Source organism: Euleptes europaea, chromosome 20 (assembly GCF_029931775.1).
Source record: "Euleptes europaea isolate rEulEur1 chromosome 20, rEulEur1.hap1, whole genome shotgun sequence".
NCBI classification, from domain to species: domain Eukaryota; kingdom Metazoa; phylum Chordata; class Lepidosauria; order Squamata; family Sphaerodactylidae; genus Euleptes; species Euleptes europaea.
Window position 1 is genome coordinate 8,812,228 of NC_079331.1, and position 22,288 is coordinate 8,834,515.

The following is a 22,288-nucleotide window of genomic DNA, read 5'->3' on the forward strand; positions in this document are numbered from 1 at the left end:
CCCGCTTCACAGACTGTGTCCTGCACACCAACGTGAAAAAATGTGACGCGGTAAAAATCAGCAGTGGGCATGAACGTAGCGGCAACTCGAACCTAAGCTATATTTCACTGTGGCTATGAAGCTCCAGTTGTAACGTTCAGGAGCCATCTTAAGTATCAGCCTCTGTCAGGACGATGGTTCAAAAGAGTGAATCAAGCATGCATTTCCTATTAAAACCATTCATTTCACGAGCAAATTGCCAGGTGCGCCTGTACGCGAAAGTCACTGGTGTCCTAGAATGCACGACGGTGCCTGCCAGAAGATCAAACACAACGAGAGAGCCCATGTCTCCACTTGCAGACCAGAGGGGCTTACAACACATCTGGCATTGCAATCTACGACTGGCACGTCCGGCCCGAGAGCCTTGCATTTCACAGGCCCATCGCCGAGGCTTCAAACAGTTATCGATAACCTTTATGTTTCTAGGAACCTGACCCAACACCACGTTAACGAAAGACTGAACAAAAGACTAAAGTCCATAAATACATCCAGTTCAGGCATTAACAGAACAAAGTGCCGAAGTGTCTTGTTCTGCATGGTAACAGAAGAAAAAAATAAGCCACCCAAACCAGCATCAGTCAGAAAACGCCAAAGACTCCTCCACTTTGATCAGTGTAGCTTATCCCAAAAGGCAAAGAGCGGAAGCACCCCTTTTAAGTGGAACAATCTTCCCTTGCAAGTTTCAAGTTTTAATCTCTGTTATCATGAAAGAATTATAAATGGCCGGAGCACGTTAAAGACAAAAGGGGTTAACTGTAAATGATTTATCATTGTATAATGAACAAGGAGGGGAAAAAGAAGTATTATAAGAGACTTTTGTTCCATGTGAAGAATCCCTTTTTCACTAAAAACAGTGTTTTCAAAATATACAAAGTCAGGATGTTTAAAAGAGGACTCCGGATTTCCTGACTGACCCCCCCCCCCCATCTCACCATTTACAAACTGAGCATTAATTGGCTATTAGATAGCTACCACAGATATTTTAGAATTGGTATTTACCTTGGTGGAAAACACTGACCAAAGTCTTTAACTGTTTTCAAAAAACAGACCTCAGGCAGGCGTGATTAAAAAGGTTTTGAACATACATGTGTTGGTTACCACGCATATCAATACAACTTTATACAAAAATAATAATAAAAGGAACGGTGATTCCAGTCTTTTCCCTTCTACCCAGGTAAAAAAGATTCAGATTGCCCAAGCTAAGCAGATATGCCTCGAGAAGGTTTGAATTCTCCAAACTGCGCACGTCGGGCACCAAGAAGATTTACTGGTGATCTCCTTCCACTCTTCTCTTGCGAACTGGGTCCGGAAGAAAGAAAACAAACAAAAAGGGGTCAGTCACGACTCGGTTGCTTTGTGGACCTGCATCCCTTTACACATTGGTATTAAAGGAGCTATATCTCCGAAGCAAAGATTGCTGCTGTGATGCAAAGAGCCACTTCGGGAGATCTGCGCATACCGTGGGGGCTTTCCCCACTAGGGCACAGAAACTGTGCTTTATATTCAGGGTTTTTTCAAAAGCAGCTGCAGTATGTCAAGAGAGGGTTGTTTGGGGACAGAGCCAGAGGTAAAAGGAGCGCCATGGCGCAGAGGAGTAAGCTGCAGTACTGCAGTCCAAGCTCTGCTCAAGACCTGAGTTCGATCCCGACAGGAGTTGGTTTCAGGTAGCCGGCTCGAGGTTGACTCAGCCTTCCAGTTTTCTGAGGTCGGTAAAATGAGTACCCAGCTAGCTGGGGGTAAAGGGAAGATGACTGGGGAAGGCACTGGCAAACCACCCCATGAACAAAGTCTGCCTAGTAAACGTTGAGATGTGACATCACCCCATGGGTCAGGAATGACCCGGTGCTTGCACAGAGGACCTTTACCTTTTACCAGAGGTAAAATCCTCCCAGCAGACCTGCACTTGTAAAAGAGCTAGCTGGATCGGGGCCCCACGTTATAGTCCAGTAGAGCTTGCGCTCTCCCTCCTCCCCCTCCCTCCCTCTCTATGCATGTGTGTGTGTGGACATGCAAACTGGAATGTTTTTTCCTAATGCATATCAGTCCCACTCCACCCTTCATGCCAGTCTTTAAAGATGTGTTGAACTTGAAAAGCAGCTTGCATTCTAACAGTGAGAAAAAGAGAGAGAGGGCAGGTTGAACCACTTAAAATAATTGGGTTTTTTTCACTAAGACAGTCTAGTATGTCAGTAACTTTGTTCAGAAGCAAAGCCTTTTTGTTTTTAAAGGGCAATTTGAATCGTTAAGCGCCGGGACATTACTGAACACGTTATTACAAATAGGATTATTCAGCAGCCAAAAATATTGCTGCAGTTCTTAAAGATTCATTCTATCAGCAAATGCAAAACTGATTTTAGAACAAGCTTGATAGCAGTTCACTATAATTTTTTGCTGGAGTTCCTAGTAAATGATGCAGTTAGAAATAAATCCCAAGGCCTCTGGCAAAGAAAACAGGTATGCAGCAGAGGGAGAGAGAGGGAGGGAGAGAGAGAGAGAGAAGCATGGAGGAAACACACACATTTGTCAGGAGAAACATACGGAGATGGCGACAGGAGAGATCGTAAAGCAATTTCTTTTGTGGCGCTCAACACCCAAAGGGGCATGTGCAATAACCTGCCTCAGAAGATTCAGCGCTGAAGAGATGAAAGGGCGTTGGATGTAAGTTTTACTCCTATACGCCAGACTAGGAAAGCGAGGGGAGAGAAAAAAGCAAGGTATCAGTAGATGATATTAAAAAAAACAACGCCCCAGCAATGAAACAAGTTGGAATTTGTGGAAAATACAGGAAAGCTTTAAGATAAGCCGAGAAGCCTTTTGATGAGGTAAATGAAGAGGAGCAGTCCAATCCTAACCCCGGTTGCTGGGAAGTCAGGCCAGTTTAGTTCCGTGGGACTGACTTCCAGTAAGCACAAGTCCAACTTGTTTTTGTCTGCAAAACCTAGAACTTCGGTGCTGTATTGGACACCCCCCTTTTGCTCTCCCTCCCACCAAACCCTTCAGATTTATGGTACACTAGTAGCCATTGAAAAACTTTAAGCCTAACGTTTCCAACCAGCACACCCAAGCATTAACAGCTCACATTTAACAGAGCCTCACAAAAACAATATAACTGACACATGGTTTGTTCTTTACAAAACCAATCTTCAGAAGTCTTCAGGTTCCACCTCCCTCACGCACGGCTCAGACTTTTGAAGAACTCAGCAGTTTGTTGGCACATCTAAACCGGAGAAAAGTGACAAACTGCGGTTTGTTCTTTTGTCTGAGCTGGAAGGCACAGCCAACCGCAGTTTCTTAGGAATCAGAAAGTCTTCAGTATCTGAGTGGCAAATGAAGGTGGGGGGGGGAAGAGAGTCTGCAGGTTGACTTGCAAGACTATTTCCTAATGAATGAATTACAACTCAGTGAAGTTTATGTTTGCAAATGTACCACCGAGAGCATATTTTTATCAGAATGCAGAACAACTCCACTCTCCATGCAAGGCTTATTCCTTCCGTAACCATGCAGCAGAAAGACTTTACCTAAATCGTTATTTTTCGTAATTGCAGCTGCTGCCCTAGTTCGTGGTCCTTGTTGCGTGAAGTGGTATCCGAACTTAAGAATATTTGTGTTTTCTTCAAGCATCTTTGCAATTTCCATTTCCACGGGTGTTCCGAACTGCTGCCTCTGTTATAACCAGCAGACATGATAATATTATAAAGTAGCAAACAATCAGGCAGGGACACTGGAGGCCAAGGCCAGGTTCAAGTCCCCATGTGCCAAGAAACTCACTGGGTGACCCTGGGCCACACATTCTCCTTCGGCCTAACCTGCTCAGTGGGTTGTTGTGAGGATAAAATGGAGAAATAGAGAGCCAGCATGGTGCAGTGGTTAAGAGCGGTGGGTTCTAATCTGGAGAACCGGGTTTGATTTCCCGCTCCTCCCCATGAAGCCAGCTGGGTGACCTTGGGCCAGTCACAGTTCTCTTAGAGCTCTCTCAGCCCCACCCACCTCACAAGGTGTCTGTTGTTGGGAGAGGAAGGGAAGGAGATTGCAGGCTGGTTTGATTCTCCTTAAAAGTTAGAGAAAAGCGGCAAATAAAAACCAACTCCTCTTCTTCTTCTTAATGGAGGAATGGTGTGACATAAAACTCAAACAAAAAGGAGTATGTCTATTCTTATAGTGCTACACGGACCAAAGACAGTCGCTTAGGAGAGGATTAACGGCCTCCAGAAGATAACTACTCCCCAATCCATGCGGTTATGCTTCAAGGGGAGGGCTGAAAGAAGAGAAATACCAAATGCAACGTAGCCTGTGCCTCACTGCAACTGTTTTCGAAACAGTCTTCTGTTTTTAATGTTTTAACATGCTTTGCCATGAAGAAAGAATGGGGCACTCTCTGGGATAAAGGCGTAAGCTTCCCACACTCCCTCTTGAGCTCAGAGAACTAGCCTCACCGTTCTTTTCAGTCCTTACCTACAGCTATGGGGGGGAAATGACAACTTGCCTGGTTATCGACTTTGATTTCCATCAGGGTTTCGTTCTCTTTTAGGGCATCGATCAGTGCCAGCATGCCTGCTCCAGTGATGAAGTTGGATTCCACGTTGAGGCTCTTCAGGGATTTGTTCACTCTCAGCATGTCTGCAAAAGCCTTGAAACAAGAGAGGAAGCCATGAAAACTAATGGAACATGGCGCACACGGGTCGGTGTACAGAGGACCATCCACAGCAGCAGCATTATAGACAGGAAGGACCACATTCCACCCACGAAAGGTTGTTTTTTTTTCCTTTCTTTTTTTTAAGCCAGCTTTAAATAATATGGGACCACGACAGCTTCCATTTCAAGAACAGGAGCTTGTTTTTAAAACAGGAAAATTTGTGATTAAAAAGTTGGTTGCAATTGGTGCTCCTGCCCCTCAAATGGTAATGCTTCCATCTACTGAATTAGGGGAGGGGCTGTGGCTCAGTGGTAGAGACTCTGCTTGGCATACAGATGGTCCCAGGTTCAATCCCCGGAATCGTCAGTTAAAGGGACTGGGCAAGTAGGTGATGTGAAAGATCTCTGCCTGAGACCCTGGAGAGATGCTGCCGGTCTGAGTAGACAATGCTGACTTTGATGGACCAAGGGTCTGGTTCAGTATAAGGCAGCTTCATGTGTTCACGTGTTCCCCCTGGTTCAGGGTTGTGTTTGCAAGATCGCTGTCAGCCTTACTATATTTATCCTGACCAAAGTCTCCCTTTTCCTATTATGACTGTGAACAAGGAAAAGGAAGGGGTACTTTAAGGAAAAAAGATCAAGGTAGTCCCCTGCGCAAGCACTGGGTCATTACTGACCCATGGGGTGACGGCACATCCTGATGTTGAGTAGGCAGACTGCGTTTACGGGTTGGTTTGCCATTGCCTTCCTCAGTCGTCTACACTTTACCTCCAGAAAGCTGGGCACTCGTTTTACCGACTTTGGAAGGACGGAAGGCTGAGTCAAACTTGAGCTGGCTACCTGAGACCGACTTGCGTCGAGATTGAACTCAGGTTGTGAGCAAAGCTTACTGCAGCTTACCACTCTGCGCCACGGGGCTCTATTTAAGTATGTTATTGGTTGCAAACACAGTGGTGAACCAGATACGCTGGAACATGTCTTTCTTAGGTGTAGTTACTAAGGAGGAGATTGAGAAGATTCTTGGCCCTCTTTTAAGAATCCTAAATTCGTTAGAGTTAACATCCTTCTTAAGGATGAATTTTAGCCTCGTGGCGCAAAAGGGTAAACCGCAGTGCTGCAGTCCAAGCTATGCTCACGACCTGAGTTCAGTCCAACGGAAGTTGGTTTCAGGTAGCCGGCTCAAGGTTGACTCAGCCTTCCATCCCTCCCAGGTCAGTAAAATGAGTACCCAGCTTGCTGGGGGTAAAGGGAAGATGACTGGGGAAGGCAACGGCAAACCACCCCGTAAACAAAGCCTGCCTAGGAAACGTCAGGATGTGACGTCACCTCATGGGTCAGGAATGACCCGGTGCTTGCACAGGGGACTACCTTTACCTAACAAAGTTATTGGCCAAGTTTTGTAGAATAGTATTTAATTATAGGAAATCTAAACAGAAATAGAAATGAAGAGTTGTAGAGTGGATTGTTTAATTTTATATTGCTGACCAGTTTTTAAAGAGAGAGTAATATTTTGTATAGTGTTTTAACCAAAATTTATTGTTTTATAGTGCCGGTTTGGGTAGGGCAATGTACCTGCAAACATTTTATGTTTGGTCTAAGGACCGTAATAATAATAATAATAAATATTGGTTGCAAGCAGGTCAAAGCTTCTGGCTGTAAAAATACCCACTCTTGTTGAGCTTGTAGGTCCCTGACCAAAACACTTCATAAATAGTACAAAACATCTAAGCTCTTGGCGAAAGGGATATCAGAAGACGTTAATTATAAGACAATCACAGATTTCCCATTTTTTTTCTTTGAAGCCCCTGCTGGATGTCCATTTTCTTGTCAAACAAAGGAGAAACAGCCCAGCTCTGTAGGTGTTTCAAACACATTTAACTTAACTAAAATGTTTTAAGAAGTCCCCTTCCCAACACACGGTCCATCCACACCATCGGGTGGCTTACTTACCACAGCAACGGGGTCGTTGCTTCTTGTAGCGGCAAGACTAAAACTTTTCACATGGGTATTTGTTTCCAGGGCCTTGGCGAACTCTTTCAGCGTTGGAATAGGGATATTCTTGAATTGGAATAAAGACACAGCAAGTATTTTTTTCACTGAAAATCTTACTGATAGCGACATGTCCCCTTTCCCCCCACTTCAGCTCTTCCCAAATATCTCTTTTAAGGGAAGAAAGAGGGGGGCGGAGGAAGCCCAGCATTAGGCTCTTGCATCGATGAGTGACAACACGAGAGCTTTATCTCAGCGTGGAAACGGATGTGTCACTATACATATTCTCCAGTCAAAAAATTCTAAACAATGTTCCCACAAATGCAAGGTTATCCTTCAAAACGCACCGTTTATCTCCAAAAGAGCACGTGGAAATGGAATCTCTCAACAGTTACCTTTATATTGTTCAGATTAACCTCAAGGAGACGAGGGTTGTTCTCTTTTATCCGTCGCAAACTCTCCTCCACGTTCGTAGGATTGGGCGGCTCATCGAAGATGGGCATGATCTTTTCCCCTTTGACAACGTCTGAATGAATTGCAAATAACGCTAGTTCTTAAGCACAGACCCTGCCATTACACGCCCCCTCTCCATAATAACAACATTTCCCACTGTTTTACAGGAATTAGACGAAAGAGCGTGGAGAAGAGACTGTACTACGGAAGTGTAGTTGATAAAGCAAGATAAATAAGATGTAGCCAGTCTAGCATAATGGTTAGAAAATTTGACTGGGGAAGACCCATTCCAGATCTCCTCAGCCGTATTCACTGGGTGATCTTGCCCCCATCCCTTCTTTCTCGACTCAAACAGCTGTATGCATGGCCCCAGACTCTTTGGAGGACGAACAGGCTAAAAATGGAATATAAAGTAAATTTTCCTTTCACCAGTAGCACCCACACCAATATAATCTAGAAAGAAACCTAATCCTTAAAACGCTCAGCTCATGTTTTACTTCAACAGCAATTTCTGCTTTAGATTGTCAAGTGGTTTAGCCATGTTCCCATGAATTTACAGCTGCCCTTGGAGCAAAAAACAACGTGTCTGTTCTTAATGTTTCCCCACAATCTTTGGCTCAAAGGACAGGTCAGAAGCTACAATGCCATTGTTTATTACCCAAAAATATTTAACATACTCTCATGACCGCAGCACAAGTTTAAAGCATGCATGTGCTTTATTGCATTAGAAAACCACATCCGCTGGAATGCTTGAGCTGAAGCCTCTTCAGTCCCAGCTATTTGAACAGAAGTTGTATGGGTTACAACCCAATGCATGATAGTGTTTTGCAGTTTATAGTACCCAAACGATCCGACAGTGAAGAAACAGAACCCTGAGTTTTATCTAAATCCCCAGCATGAATACTTACTTGTGAAACCTTCGTTGCCGACACCGTTGCTACCTCCCATTATATCACACAACTGAGCGTTGCTTATCAAGTTGTGCATTCCTAGGATAGCTATCAGGAAAAGGAGAGGAAAAATTGTTTTGCAGTTTCCTGTTTCTTGAACAAGGCAGACGAGAGTTTGCAGCAGGATTTTCAAAACCTCACCATTGTGGAAACTCTTAAAATGCCAAACCTAAATGTAGGACGAGCATGCTTTTTCAGAACTGGTCTCGATAGGGCTTTTTTTGGGGGGGCATCTTCATATTTTTGAGAGGGGAAATGAAGCTTTCCTTAGTGCGGTGCTAGCAACGGCCAACTGAGGCTATTGCACTTTTCTAACAGAGCGGTTCCTCAGTAGAATAGGCTTCCTCGGGAGGTGGTGAGCCTTCCCTGGAGGTTTTTAAGCAGAGGCTAGATGGCCATCTGTCAGCAGTGCTGATTCTATGACCTTATATTTACTTGTCAATAGACCAAAATGCAAATACAAATATCCACTGATCGCATTGTGCCTATAGATAAGGCAAACAAGTATCCAAGCAGGGAGATGTTGTAAGTTGTAAGCTAGATTGTAAGAGGCTTGCATAGGAATACATGCAACTTGAAACCCAAGAAACTATAAAGAACAAAATACAACTGAAGAATTGTGCACGTTCTTGGACTGGCTAGCGTATATTTCTGGACTGATTATCTATAGGCACAATGCCATCAGTGGATATTTGTATTTGCATTTTGGTCTATTGACAAGTAAATATTAGGCAGAACAGCCAACTACAAATGTAAAAAATATTCTATATTACTGGATTTGTATCTATATGTGTGCACTAGAGGGTTTGTCAGGCAGTTGGTTTTATATTTTGTAACACATTTGCTAAATATATTTTGTAACACTGGCTGTCATTTTGTGGCTTCACTATGCGAATTTGTGTACTTTGTGGCTATGCATAGATAGGTGTGCTTTCACCTGTGATTCTACGACCTTAGGCATATCATGAGAGGGAGGGCATCTTGGCCATCTTCTGGGCATGGAGTAAGGGTCACTGGGGGTGTAGGGGGGAGGTGGTTGTGGGTTTCCTGCATTGTGCAGGGGGGTTGGACTAGATGGCCCTGGTGGCCCCTTCCAACTCTATGATTCTGTGACTTGTGGCCCTTTACACAGCAGATGTGTTTACTGCAGAGTTTATTCCAAAATGGAGCTGGTCATGTTGTGTGTAGTGGGGAAAAATTATGCAGTTAGGCATGTGAGCCTTAGTAGGCGGTTTCTTAAACATAAATAGATGGGTGGGGGGAACGGAAGATGAACAGGAACAGAAAATACATCTCAAACGGAGTGGTGGTGAATGCCTTCTTTGCCCTGCTGTCCCAAGTTCCATGCCACACTCTGCCAGAGGTGGCCTCGCGGACACGCACAGCCACGGCATGCGCGCTCAAACCAAAAATGCCTCCACCAACCTGCGAGGTCGCACAGCTCGGTGTCCGTAGCGCTTGTCAACGCTTCTTCCAGTTCCGGATCAAGAGTCACTTTTTCTTCTGCGTAAGACTGTACTGGCTTCTGCTTGGGGATGAATATTTTCCCTGTGCAAAAAGAAAACAAGAAAAAGCATTTTTCTCCCCCTCGTTTGGATGGCACACTCAGCTTTAACCAATTGAAGGGGTTCCCCCTCCAAAGTACAATCGCCACCCTGGTCCATCACTGGTGTCCAAGTTATTTCTTCCCATCCCTCTCAAACCCCTTTTTCATGAGCAGTGAAGAGCGCAGCTTGGTGGTCCAGCATTCTAACCAATGTTACCCATCAGTGGCTCTCACTCACCCATCTGATGACAGAGATCAGAAGAAGAGTTGGTTTTTACATGCCGACTTTCTCTACCACTTAAGGGAGACTCAAACCGGCTTACAATCAACCTCCCTTCCCCTCCCCACAACAGACACCCTGTGAGGTAGGTGGGGCTAAGAGAACTCTAACAGAGCTGAGACTAGCCCAAGGACAACCAGCTGGCTTCGTACGCAGTTCACCAGATTAGCCTCCGCTGCTCATGTGGAGGGAGTGGGGAATCAAACCCGGTTGTCCAGATCAGAGTCCACTGCTCCAAACCACTGCTCTTAACCACTACACCACGCTGGCCATCAGTGACTGCCTGAAGACACCAGGGATTGCCTGACGACACCCCGGCATCCGTTGCTGAGTTTCCCAGCACCCATTCGCTTCTTTCCTAAAGCGTCTCTTCCCCGAAGCAAACATCCAGGCCCGACTTTCCTCTGCCTCCCTGGAGCAGGAAGCGCTTCAAAGGAACTCAGGTCTTTGTGCCTGCAGACAGCATCCATTCAGAAAAAGCTGGCACCACTGATTGGCTCTCTGATTGCCTTAGGATGGATCCGCATGTCTCATTCAGTGATGGAAAGAGACTCGATTAACAGCTGCCTTTGGTTATTCAATAATGGGATACATCATTCCCCCCCTCCTTTGGCACAGCAGTCTTCGGTGCAACTTGAAAACCTGTTTCATATGCAGTACCGTCTCTACCCATATAGCCCACAGTCCATTTGTATTCCATTTTAAGGCTAATAGTGCAGATTTGGGGCTTTGCCAGCATGCTGGAATCATTTGGTTTTCTTTTCCTCATTTCTCTCCCCCCACTCCATGTTCTTTGTTGCACACTGAACATCCAACCTGATGGAGAGTTTGTGGGAATGCGAAACCTTGCACACTGTTGCGTGTCACACAGTTTTGTGATATTTTGGTTGGTATTACACAGCAGGGTAAGCCCTGGTTAGTATTTGGATGGGAGACCACCAAGGAATACCAGGGTTGCTGTGCAGAGGAAGACACTGGCAAACCATCTCTCTTAGTCTCTTGCTATGAAAACCCCAAAAGGGGTTGCCACAAGTTGGCTGCGACTTTACTGCACTTTACACACACACATTACACAACCCTGTGTTTTTTTGGAATTTCTTTGCAGACCAGCTTGCATGTACTCTGCAAAAACATAGTCTGGTTTAATTTTTTAGGGGATAGCCTTTCTCTGGCTTTGCGTTTCAGACTCAGAATGGACCTCAATTTTGGAAGAATTATCTTCCTACCACAAAAAAGGGGGAAACGGCAAACACAACTTTCTAGCCTGCTTTCCGGCTGTCCACCATCTGGTTTGGTTTGTTAGATATTTACTTCTTGCATGTAACATACCTTGGCAAGAAATTAGCCCTCATCTTTCAACGCAAAGATAAAAAGCATCCAAAATGTCTGGACCCCTCCTGGCAATTTTACAGCACTGGAAGCCAGCAGAATACTTGGTGCTGGAACTGGTGGCTGATGAGCTAGAGGAGCTGGACTTGCACCTGGGAGAATGGACTCAAAAACCCACTTCTACCCTGGACGAAGCATACGCTTAAGCTGGGGTTCTCAACTGTCAGCGTGAAGGCTGTGGATCAGTGGGTAAAGGCCCTTCTCTGTATGCAGAACCTCCCAGGATCAATCCTTTGCACCTACAGTTAAAGGATCACAGGTGGCAGGGGTTGGGAAAGGCCCTGGAGAACACCTGCCAATCTTGAAGCCACCTTATACTGAATCAGACCCTTGGTCCATCAAAGTCAGTATTGTCTGCTCAGACTGGCAGCGGCTCTCCAGGGTCTCAGGCACAGGTCTTTCACATCACCTACCAGCCTAGTCCTTTTAACTGGAGATGCCAGGGACTGAGCCTGGGACCTTCTGAATGCCAAGTAGAGGCTCTACCACTGAGCCACGGCCCCTCTCCCACTCTTATCTTGGGAGATAAGAGTGAACTGGATAGACCAATGGCCTGAATCATTATAATACGTTCATGACTTCCATCCTGAACATGGCTTGCAAAAGAACTACCAATAGCACATAAAGACTGGGTGGTGTAGTAGTTAAGAGCGGTGGTTTGGAGCGGTGGACTCTGATCTGGAGAACCGGGTTGGTTTCCCCACTCCTGCACATGAAGCCAGCTGGGTGACCTTGGGCAAGTCACAGCTCTTTAGAGCTCTCTCAGCCCCACCTACCTCACAGGGTGTCTGTTGTGGGGAGGGGAAGGGAAGGGGATTGTAAGCCGGTTTGAGTCTCCCTTAAGTGGTAGAGAAAGTCGGCATATAAAAACCAACTCTTCTTCTTCTTCTGAAACACCTTCTACAATAAAAGACAGCCAGTGTGGTGTAGTGGTTAGAGCAGACGTCCCCCAACCTTTATGAGCCTGCGGGCACATTTGGAATTCTGCCACAGCAGGGTGGGCGCAACAACAAAATGGCTGCCACAGGAGGCGGAGCCAGCCGCAAAATGAATGCCACAGCTTAACTTCAGCAACACAGTGTAGAATAGATCCTGGTGCTGTGGCGGCAGCTGCTGCCAAAGCAACATTTAAATAAATCTGTGCAGCTAATCAGATCTCCGATAGTCAATCAGAAACTTCGCTGGGCAAAAGCCCTACCTGGCCCCACCCACTTCCTACAAACACTTGGTGGGCACCGGAAAAGGTGTTGGGGGGCACTGTGGCGCCCACAGACACCATATTGGGGACCCCTGGGTTAGAGTGATAGGCTACAACCTGGGAGACACAGGTTGGAATCCCCACTGTGCCATGGAAGCTGGGTTGGGAGACCTTGGGCCAGTCACACACATTCACCCTAACCTACATCGCAGGGTTGTTGTGAGGCTCAAACAGAGGAGAGGAGAGCAATGGAAGGTGCTCTGAGTCGCCAACTGGGCAGAAAGGCAGGGTATAAATGAAGTAAGTAAATAAATAAATCTGCTACATGTCATATAGAAACATACTGCCACTTGCTCCAGGGATATACATGAGTGAACTCAACGAGATTGTACACTTGCTCTTTTCTTCCTCTCCCACTCCCTTTTCTGTGCGCAATTGCAACAAGATTGTATATTTGCTCAACAAGATTGTGCATTTGCTCTTTTCTCCCTCTCCAAATTTCAAATACCTTTATTGGCATAGTACAATCTGCATTATAGAAAAGGATAAAAGTTAGAGTAAAATAAAATTAAAATAAATCATTCCTTAATGCTGTGATTCTACTTCCGACTAGATTCCCATCGGTTGACTACTATTGTCAAAATTTTTGCCACATTTCTGGTTATCTCAGGATCCTTATCAACTAATAGATTGTAAAGTATTGTGGTATTATTTGATGAGTTCAAAACTATGGGTTTTATTAGATTTCCTCTTTGGGAATCATAAAGATGGCAGTCCAAAAGAATATGAGACAGGGAGTCAGGACATCCTGCACCACATCCGCAGACCCTTTCAGCGTAAGGCGTTTTCATCTCCCTCTCCCTTTTCTGTGTGCAGTTGCAACAAGATTGTATATTTGCTCAACAAGATTGTACATTTGCTCTTTTTCCCCTCTCCCACTCTCTTTTCTGTGTGCAACTGCCTTTACAATTGCTTTTCTGATTGGAGTTGATATGATATGCAATAGGATGCATTCCATTATTAAAACAGAATTGGCTTAAGGAAAGGATCGCTCCGTGGTAATTTTTCGGATACACACACACACTCTCTCTCACACACCCACAAAAGCTGCCACCCCTCAACAACAGAATGGCAACTGTGCAGTCGGGCACGGGAAGTTTTTCCCCCAGGAGTAACTGCCAGCGCCCAGGCCTGAGCTTTTCCTGTTGATTCCTTTCCATTATTTAACTTGGCACCGCGCTAACTGCTCCCTAAGAACGGAAGTTTCACAACCGATTACTGCACCCTTTCTGGCTTTCCCCCTGCCAAAGTATTCCAGGTTCTGTGAACGACTCCAAATCCTATAGTCCAAGTAGCGTTGTGCGGGCTAGGCCAGCGCATAAACAGCATCAATGTGCTGCCAGCTTTCCCTCCCAGAGTGTGTGTGTGTGTTAAGTGCTGTCAAGTCGCTTCCGATTCAGGGCGAACCTATGAATCAGTGTCCTCTGAAAAGTCCTATCGATGATGCCCGTCCGGGAATTTTAAACGTTGGCAGACGGTCTTGCACTGCCCTAGATGATTCACAAAGTTACTTGGATAAATAGTTAGGGACTGTGGTCTATACTACTGTGTGTACCCTGCTGAAACTGGGATCCTTCTAAGTAATTTTTGCATCATTTAATGTGTCATGTTAAACCTTATGCCTTGGGGAGGGACCGTGGCTCAGTGGTAGAGCATCTGCTTGGCATGCAGAAGGTCCCAGGTTCAGTCCCCGGCATCTCCAGTTAAAGGGACTATGCAGGTAGGTGATGCAAAAGACCTCTGCCTGAGACCCTGGAGAGCCACTGCCGGTCTGAGTGGACAATACTGACTGTGATGGACCAAGGATCTGATTCAGTATAAGGCAGCTTCATGGGGACAGGCCATGGCTCAGTGGCAGAGCATCTGCTTGGCATGCAGAAGGTTCCAGGTTCAGTCCCCAGCAGCTCCAGTTAAAGGGACTAGGCAAAGAGGTGATGCGAAAGACCTCTGCCTGAGATGCTGGAGAGCCGCTGCCAGTCTGAGTAGACAATACTGACTTTGATAGACCAAGGGTCTGATTCAGTATAAGGCAGCTTCATGTGTTCATGTGCTTTGCTTCAGTTCTGGGTTTTTTTATTTGATTGGTTCTACAACCATAATCCTATTGTATTGTTTACTGAATGTCCCATCCTGTCTATTATATTGACTCTGTGTAATCTACCTTAAGTCCAAATGAGAAAGGTGGACTATAAACAATCCAAATGATAAATATATGCTGCAATAGAACCTATTATGAGCTACCTTCACTACTTCCTTCTGATGGCTCAACCCACACAGCATTCAAACTCAACCATCCTCCTTTCCAGGTGATGAGCAGATAGCTAAACTTCAATTTTTTGTTCAGCAGTTTGACGGGTAAGATCTCTTTAGTCTTTGGAAACAATGACCTAACTTTTGGGCGGACGGCCAAGATCACTCTGGGAGAGCCCTCTTCCCCCCCGCCCCAACACATGCCAGTAAAAGCATTTTCAAAAAGGACATATCTGTACATGAGCTCAGAAAGGGCCGCAGAAGTCACTTTTCCAGATTATTTCAGAACATTGCATTTACTTCGAGAGGAGATCACATAGGGACACATGACTGGCTATTTTGTTCGAAACCGGCAAAACACTTCTGAGTCTAACAACTTCTCGTAAGAGCTTTGGAGGGCCAGGAAGGCTACGAACATCTGGAAAACAAATACAACTTTAAGTGGGTGCCTGAACAAAGTTGAGGGAGCTATGAGAAGAATCCATCTACCTTCCCTCCCAAAAAATTAGACAGCAGGGCTCCCCCAGTGAATGCAGGTTTGCAGAAAAAAAACCAAACACTTTAAAAACCACAGAGTTAATCCATTCCATCTGGAGGAACAGTGTCTTGTGTAGACATCACAATGGAAATGACAAGAGGCAACCTGCCCCCCCCTCCCAAATAAATTACCAACTCTGCAAAAGGAGGTGCGGGGCCTTCCTTCACCTTGGTGCTGGCCCCATTCAAGCAGTCCCTACAGCAAGGATGGGGTTTTTTGGCCACCTACCCTCCCCGACGCAGGAGCCTGCTCTGAGCTGCCCCTCACCTGCCCTGTGGAAGGGTGGGAGCTTGAAGCCCAAAAGAAGAAGAAGAAGAAGACTTGGTTTTTATATGCCGACTTTCTCTGCCACTTAAGGGAGAATCAAACCAGCTTACAATCACCTTCCCTCCCCTTCCCCACAACAGTCACCCTGGGAGGTAGGTGTGGCTGAGAGAGCTGTGACTAGCCCAAGGTCACCTGGCTGACTTCATGGGTAGGAGTGGGGAAACGAACCAGGTTCACCAGTTTAGCCTCCGCCGCTCATGTGGAGGAGAAGGGGATCAAACCCGGTTCTCCAGATCAGACTCCGCCGGTCCAAACCACCACTCTTAACCATTACACCACGCCAGAGATGGTCTATCCTGAAACACCTGTAGGCACTTAAACGAATCTTCAAAAGGAATTTTTGAGAGGTATACAGTCCTCTTCTGATTTCGCAAGTTACCTGAAAGCTTTGTTTAAAACAAATATAAAACAGACCCACACGGATGAAGTGGAAATTTGGCTGTGGTCGCCAGCTGGGGATTTTCCAAAAGAACAATTCCTAATGCTTAAAACATTTAAAAACGGACCGAACGCTAAGCCAGCTGACACGGGGTCACCCCAGATATGCAAACATACACGAGGACGGCTTTCAACTTCATGTGCTAAAGTTTTTTAAGAGTACTGAGAAGCGAGGCTCAGAAAAATAAACGGGATCTAGACGCGTTTGAAGCAAGGCCGAAGAGTTAGGAGAAGAAGCGGAATAGCCCCTTTCAAGAAGTCAACGTTTCACAATCATTAACACCTACAGCTTTATAACGCTCTCGTCCAACCTCAGTTTCCTCAACAGCCAATCAGATGCATGAAGGTAGCATCCCTCCCACCCCAGTAACTGGCATTCAGAGAGACTCTGATGCTGAACCAGAAGAGTCACATGAACACATGAAGCTGTCTTCTACTGAATCAGACCCTCGGTCCATCAAAGTCAGTATTGCCTACTCAAACCAGCAGCGGCTCTCCAGGGTCTCAGGCAGAGGTCTTTCACATCACCTACTTGCCTGGTCCCTTTAACTGGAGATGCTGGGAATTGAACCTGGGGCCTTCTGCATGCCACGCAGATGCTCTACCACTGAGCTATGGCCCCTCCTTTTAGCCATTGTGGCTAACAGCCACTGCTAGCTCTAGCCTCAATAAATTCATCCATTCCCCTTTGAAAGCCACCTAAGGCCCAAACTACAAGTTAGTATTTGTAATGTGTTTTCCCAACCTGACTTTGCCACCAGAAGTCAGGAGTGGGGAGACTTGTTTTGAGAGCTAGCGTGGTGCAGTGGTTAAGAGCAGCGGACTCTAATCTGGAGAACCAGGTTTGATTCCCCACTCCTCCACATGAATGGCAGACTCTAATCGGGTGAACCGAGATGGTTTCCCCACTCCTCCGCATGAAGCCTGTTGGGTGACCTTGGGCCAGTCTCAGTTCTCTCTGAACTCTCTCAGCCCCACCTACCTCACAGGGTGTCTGTTGTGGGGAAAGGAAGGCAATTGTAAGCCAGTTTGAGACTCCTTAAAGGTAGACAAAAGCGGGTTATAAAACCCAACTCTCTTTATTCTTTTTCAAGTTCCTAGGGCCCTGATTCAGATCAGAACCATGGCTGGGGTGGACGGACTTCTGTCTCCCTTCCTGGCACTTTCCGAACTGAAAAGGCCCCAGGAAGCAGTTATTTGCCCTACTGGTAGGGCTGCATGTACATGTGCAGTCCATCAGTACATGTGCAGTCTATCAGTGGCGTATATAATGCCCCCTGGGGCTGTCCTGGATCATGAAAAGGGGGCAGGAAGGAGACTGAAACCCCTTCTGCCCTCACAACATAGACCCCCTCCAAATAAAACAGTTCCCCTCACTCCTGAAGCTGCCAGACTCAGACTGGGGGGAAACTTGACCCTATGAGTTACAAACGTGATACACAGTTGGGGCCTGGACTAATGCCGGCACATCTTGGGGCAGCAAATCCTATAAACTGTGTTGTGGGGAAGAAATGAATCACTAAAAGCAATGAAACCACTGAGCAAACACAACTTGCAGATTGTAATGTTTGGGGGAGGGGCTGAGGCTCAGTGGTAGAGCCTTGCATGCAGAAGGTCCTGGGTTCAATCCCCGGCCTCAGTGGTAGAGCCTGGCATGCAGAAGGTCCCGGGTTCAATCCCCGGCCTCTCCAGTTAAAGGGACCAGGCAAGGAGGTGATGTGAAAGACCCCTGCCTGAGACCCTAGAGAGCCGCCGCCGGTCTGAGTAGACAATACTGACTTTGATGGACCAAGGGTCTGATTCAGTATAAGGCAGCTTCATGTGTTCATGTGGAGATGGACGGTCTAAAAATACAGAACTCTTCAGTTCCTAAGCCCAGGCAGTTGTGGCTACAGGTTTCTTTGGCTGGCCATCTTCTGCTGACTTACACAGGACTATGTCCCAGTGAATTTTGTGGGACTCGCTTCCAAGCAGATGTGAACGGAGAGGCGAGGGCTGCAAACTCTTGGTCCTAGCTTGCAATTAAATTCACATGCTACCCTGATATTTGCTGACCTAAAAGCCACAAGGCTACCATTGTTGAATTAATGAAATTTATATTTGTAAATGTCATTGCATGAAAGGAAGTAAGTTACATCAGTTCTCTCTTGGACAACAATGCCCGATTGTCTTTTTCAATCAACAACTGGGGCCGTTCCAGTTATTGCAACTAGTTAATCACAAAGATGGGCTTTTTTACTCTAGAGGAAGCGTGGCCAAGAACTAGAAACACCCTGCTATACTCCTTGAACATGTTTCCTTTCTTTTTTTGCAGTTCTTCCACACTACAGAAGCAAAGATATATGAAATACTTCTCTAAACCACCCGGTTTTCAGAGCCACAAGACACTAACGTTTCCAGAGGTTAGCAAAGCACCGTGGGAGACTAACAACAGCAGTGCAATTTCCAGAGAAAACTACTCCACGAAAGCAATGTATGAATTGGGCGGATAGCTCAGCCTCCTCTGAAAAAGCAATCCCTTCCTACTAATCACCATTCCAATTATTGCCCGGTCTTTAATTTCCTCTTTGTAGGAAAAGTAATTGGGCAGGTAATTGCAGACTGACATCAAACACCGTTGCAAACCAGTCTGGCTGCTGGTGTGGGTCGGGAGAGACGCGGTGTGAGCTGCCCTGGCCACGTCGACGGTTTGCATCAACGAGAAGGAAGGCACAGCTCTCTGAATTTAGCTGAGCCTCTCGGCGCTGTATAAATAAGGACCACCTTCTCCCACGTGAAACCACCTGTCCACTCCAGAGGCCCTGCTTTGGCTGCCTCCCCCATCTGAGCCTAGATGGGTTGAGTTGGTTTTTTTTTTTAAAAAAAATGCCGGCTTTCTCTACCACTTAAGGGAGAATCAAACCGGCTTACAATCACCTTCCCTTTCCCTCCCCAAAACAGACACCCTGTGAGGTGGGTGGGGCTGAGAGAATGTGACTTGCCCACGGTCACCCAGCTGACTTCGTGTGTAGGAGCGGGGAAACCAATCCAGTTCACCAGATTAGCCTCCGCCGCTCATGTGGAGGAGCGGGGAATCAAACCCGGTTCTCCAGATCAGACTCCGCCGCTCCAAACCACCGCTCTTAACCACTACACCATGCTGGCTGACAGAGGAAGAACCTCAGTCAGAACAGCCATGGCAGGAAAACCTGGAGGACCGGCACGAAGACACGGGACCAGCATCCGCTTCCCTGCTTCATTTTTGTATGACAAGTGGTTTCCATTGTTCGAAGAGCGCGGTAAGCTGCCTCGAAAGGCGTGGCTTGGATCCAGCCAGGTGTGTGCGGCTCGGAAAACATATTTAGCTCAGTTCCCCTTGAGCCAAGCAACCAACGCTTCACTATCATTTTAACAAAACAACAACGTGCATATGGAACAATGCAATGTACAGATGGTTTTTGAAACAGAAATACATAGTTAAGACTCAGCTTGTGTGGCGCAGGAGCACGCAGTATCACTTATGAACCAAGTGTTCCCTCTTCCATGTCCAGCTGGGTGGGCACCACGTTTGCATGACTGTGGGAGATTACGCACGAACATGGTTCTTTCATCCATACAGAGGGCCTACACTGCAAGTGACATTTTGCGCATGGTGGGAAGAACTGCGTTGTACCCTCGCACTGACAATTACCTTTCTTTTCTCCGGTGTACGGGACGACGTCTTCCCTGTCTTCAAGCTCCAGGGCTTGTTTCTCCAGATACGCAAGGAGTTTCTCTCGGTCATAAGGACCGGAGGCCTTTTTGACGGTCTGGTCCTTTTGCCGGAATCCTGCTGGCAGAAGCGCATTCTGCAAGGCAGAGAGAGAGAGTGATAGCTCTTCAACATTTTTACACAGCCATTAATTAAGTAACTAGCTATATTTACTGTTCATTAAAGGGCTGGTTCTCTTGAGACAATAGGGGAATGGCGCTATTGGCTGGTACTCTAGAGGGACCTAGATTTTTTTGTGGGGGGGAGGAGAAAAACGTCTAGAACTATTTAGCAATGGAATAAGCTGCCTTGAAAGGTGGTGGATTCATCTTCCTTGAATAGCTAGATCCGAGTCCAGTAGCACCCCAGAGACCAACAATATTTTCAGGTTATGAGCTTTCAACAAAGTTCCCTTTGTCTGATACCTTTGACCCTTGAAAGCTCATACCCCAAAAATCTGGTTGGTCTCTAAAATGGCACTGGGTTTGAATCTAGCTGCTCCACTGCAGTCCAACACGGCTGCCCTCTGGAACTATCTTCCCTGGATGTTTGCTAGGAAAGTTTGGGCAAGTATCTTGGTTGAGTTAGTGGCAATCGATTTAATGGCAGAGTGGTCAAAACCTTCTCCCAACAACTGATTGTTTTTTGTACTGAGCATCCCCCTTCTCCAGTGATTAAGTTTTGTCCTTTAATATTTATTTAATATTTAACCAGTGTCTAAGAACTACTTTAAGAGCCCCGCGGCACAGAGTGGTAAGCTGCTCCACTGCAGCCCAAGCTCTGCCCACGACCTGAGTTCGATCCCGATGGAAGTCGGGTTCAGGTAGCCAGCTCAAAGTCGACTCAGCCTTCCATCCTTCCGAGGTCGGTAAAATGAGGACCCAGCTTGCTGGGTGTAAAGGGAAGACGACTGGGGAAGGCACTGGCAAACCACCCCGTAAACAAAGTCTGCCTAGGAAATGTCGGGATGTGACGTCACCCCATAGGTCAGGAATGACCCGGTGCTTGCACAGGGGACCTTTACCTTTTTAAGAACTACTTTACTTTCCAGGGATTTTTAAGGCATTGACTTCTGGATCCTACCCTAAGGGCAGCTGGTGTATAGTAGAGGCAAAGGAAGAAGATGCATTCTAGAGGCCCCAGGTTCAAATCTCATCCCAGTCACAAACTCAGGGAATGACTTAGTAGGCAAGCCACTGCCTCTCTTTCAGTTTCCTTTCCTTTATCCCTTAGAAGCTCCTTGATCCATTGATCATGAGCAGCGTAAATCTAATGTTTGAGGGATATAAGGACTGAAACAAATCTTTGCCACTGACAATGTAGCCTTGGGATCCCTGCCACTTAATAGAAAAGGCATCATGTCAGAGGCATTAGATTTATATGTTAAAAGGGGAGAGATATAACATGATCGGAGTTCCCCATAAAAGCGGCATTCCAAGAGGGCATGAGGCTCTTTCAGTCCTCCCCCACCCGAGATCATACTAGCCTGCACTTCAGGACTGTTGTAAGGGTTACACCAAGACAGCATACATGAAGTGCTTTCAATACTCAAAAATGCCATGTAAAGGCTATGCAATATTACATAATAACATGCATTTGTTCCTGGGTGGCAGCCGAATCTATGCACTGCATAAATAAACATTGTATTATTTTTATTGGTACATGGATCTCACTCACATGTCCTTTTTAGACCACCAGGCAGAGACTCTGGATGCAAATCCAGTTACGGCCATTTAATATGCACAATGCTTCCACATTGCTCCTTGAGCAGGTTAATCTAATGTAGCTGCCAGGAACCAGTCTGGGTGGCTGAACACGCACCTCTGGATCGAGGTCGTCCAGCACAGATTCTAGCTGCTTCAGCTCTTCCTCCGACAACTTCCCCAAGATTTCGTCCTCATCCAGGTCCTTGTACTTCTCCAATTCTTTCCGGAAAGGGAGCTCCATCACTATGGCGGCGGAGGGACAAGCCGACTCGTCAGACGTACAGCAAGACTGGAGACTAACGTGTTATTACTTGGAACTGTGAAAATGGAGGGGGGAATACTCATTAGCAAAGGCATTCCTTCAGCCCAATTTCGCTTGCTGATGGACAGCGAGTGGGATTCATTTGGGCTACAAGCACACCAGGATGTCGCAGAGCAGCAGTTTTGGTGGCAGGATTCCACCTCTGCAGAGGGAGGTTTTAAGAAGGAGGAGAAGAAAAAGAAGAAGAAGGAGGAGGAGGAGACGACGAAGGAGAAGACGGAGGAGATGGAGGAGACGGAGGAGAAGGAGGAGGAGAAGGAGAAGAAAAAGGAGGAGAAGAGTTGGTTTTTATATGCTGATTTTCTCTACCTCTTAAGGGAGACTCAAACCAGCTTACAATCACCTTCCCCTCCCCACAACAGACACCCTGTAAGGTAGGTGGGGATGAGAGAGTGTGACTAGCCTGAGGACACCCAGCTGGCTTCACGCGTAGGAGCGGGG

General features: G+C 46.4%; 1 protein-coding gene across 2 annotated transcripts; it reads right to left on the bottom strand.

Moving 5' to 3' along the window:
* Positions 1-1,242: 1,242 nt before the first annotated feature.
* On the bottom strand, positions 1,243-21,766 carry LOC130491975 (tropomodulin-3-like). Of its 2 annotated transcripts, none has more exons than XM_056865746.1 (9): positions 21,641-21,766; positions 19,760-19,916; positions 9,489-9,611; positions 8,022-8,111; positions 7,056-7,186; positions 6,622-6,729; positions 4,523-4,666; positions 3,558-3,702; positions 1,243-1,338 (listed from the first exon to the last, which is right to left on the bottom strand). In XM_056865746.1, exons 1-9 carry the CDS (start codon positions 21,764-21,766, stop codon positions 1,304-1,306), a joined length of 1,059 nt encoding a protein of 352 aa, XP_056721724.1. In that variant the 3' UTR covers positions 1,243-1,303. The 2 variants fall into 2 exon arrangements, with proteins under 2 accessions (XP_056721724.1, XP_056721723.1); XM_056865745.1 differs by lacking the exon at positions 1,243-1,338 and adding an exon at positions 2,655-2,722.
* Positions 21,767-22,288: the final 522 nt, after the last annotated feature.

Excerpts from the sequence above, each read along its gene's own strand:
- LOC130491975 (XM_056865745.1), bottom strand. The coding sequence starts at position 21,766 with ATGGAGCTCCCTTTCCGGAAAGAATTGGAGAAGTACAAGGACCTGGAT. Across the intron at positions 7,187-8,021 it reads CGGCAACGAAGGTTTCACAA|ACGTTGTCAAAGGGGAAAAG; the intron begins GTAAGTATTCAT and ends CAATTCATTCAG. Across the intron at positions 3,703-4,522 it reads AAATCAAAGTCGATAACCAG|AGGCAGCAGTTCGGAACACC; the intron begins GCAAGTTGTCAT and ends TGGTTATAACAG.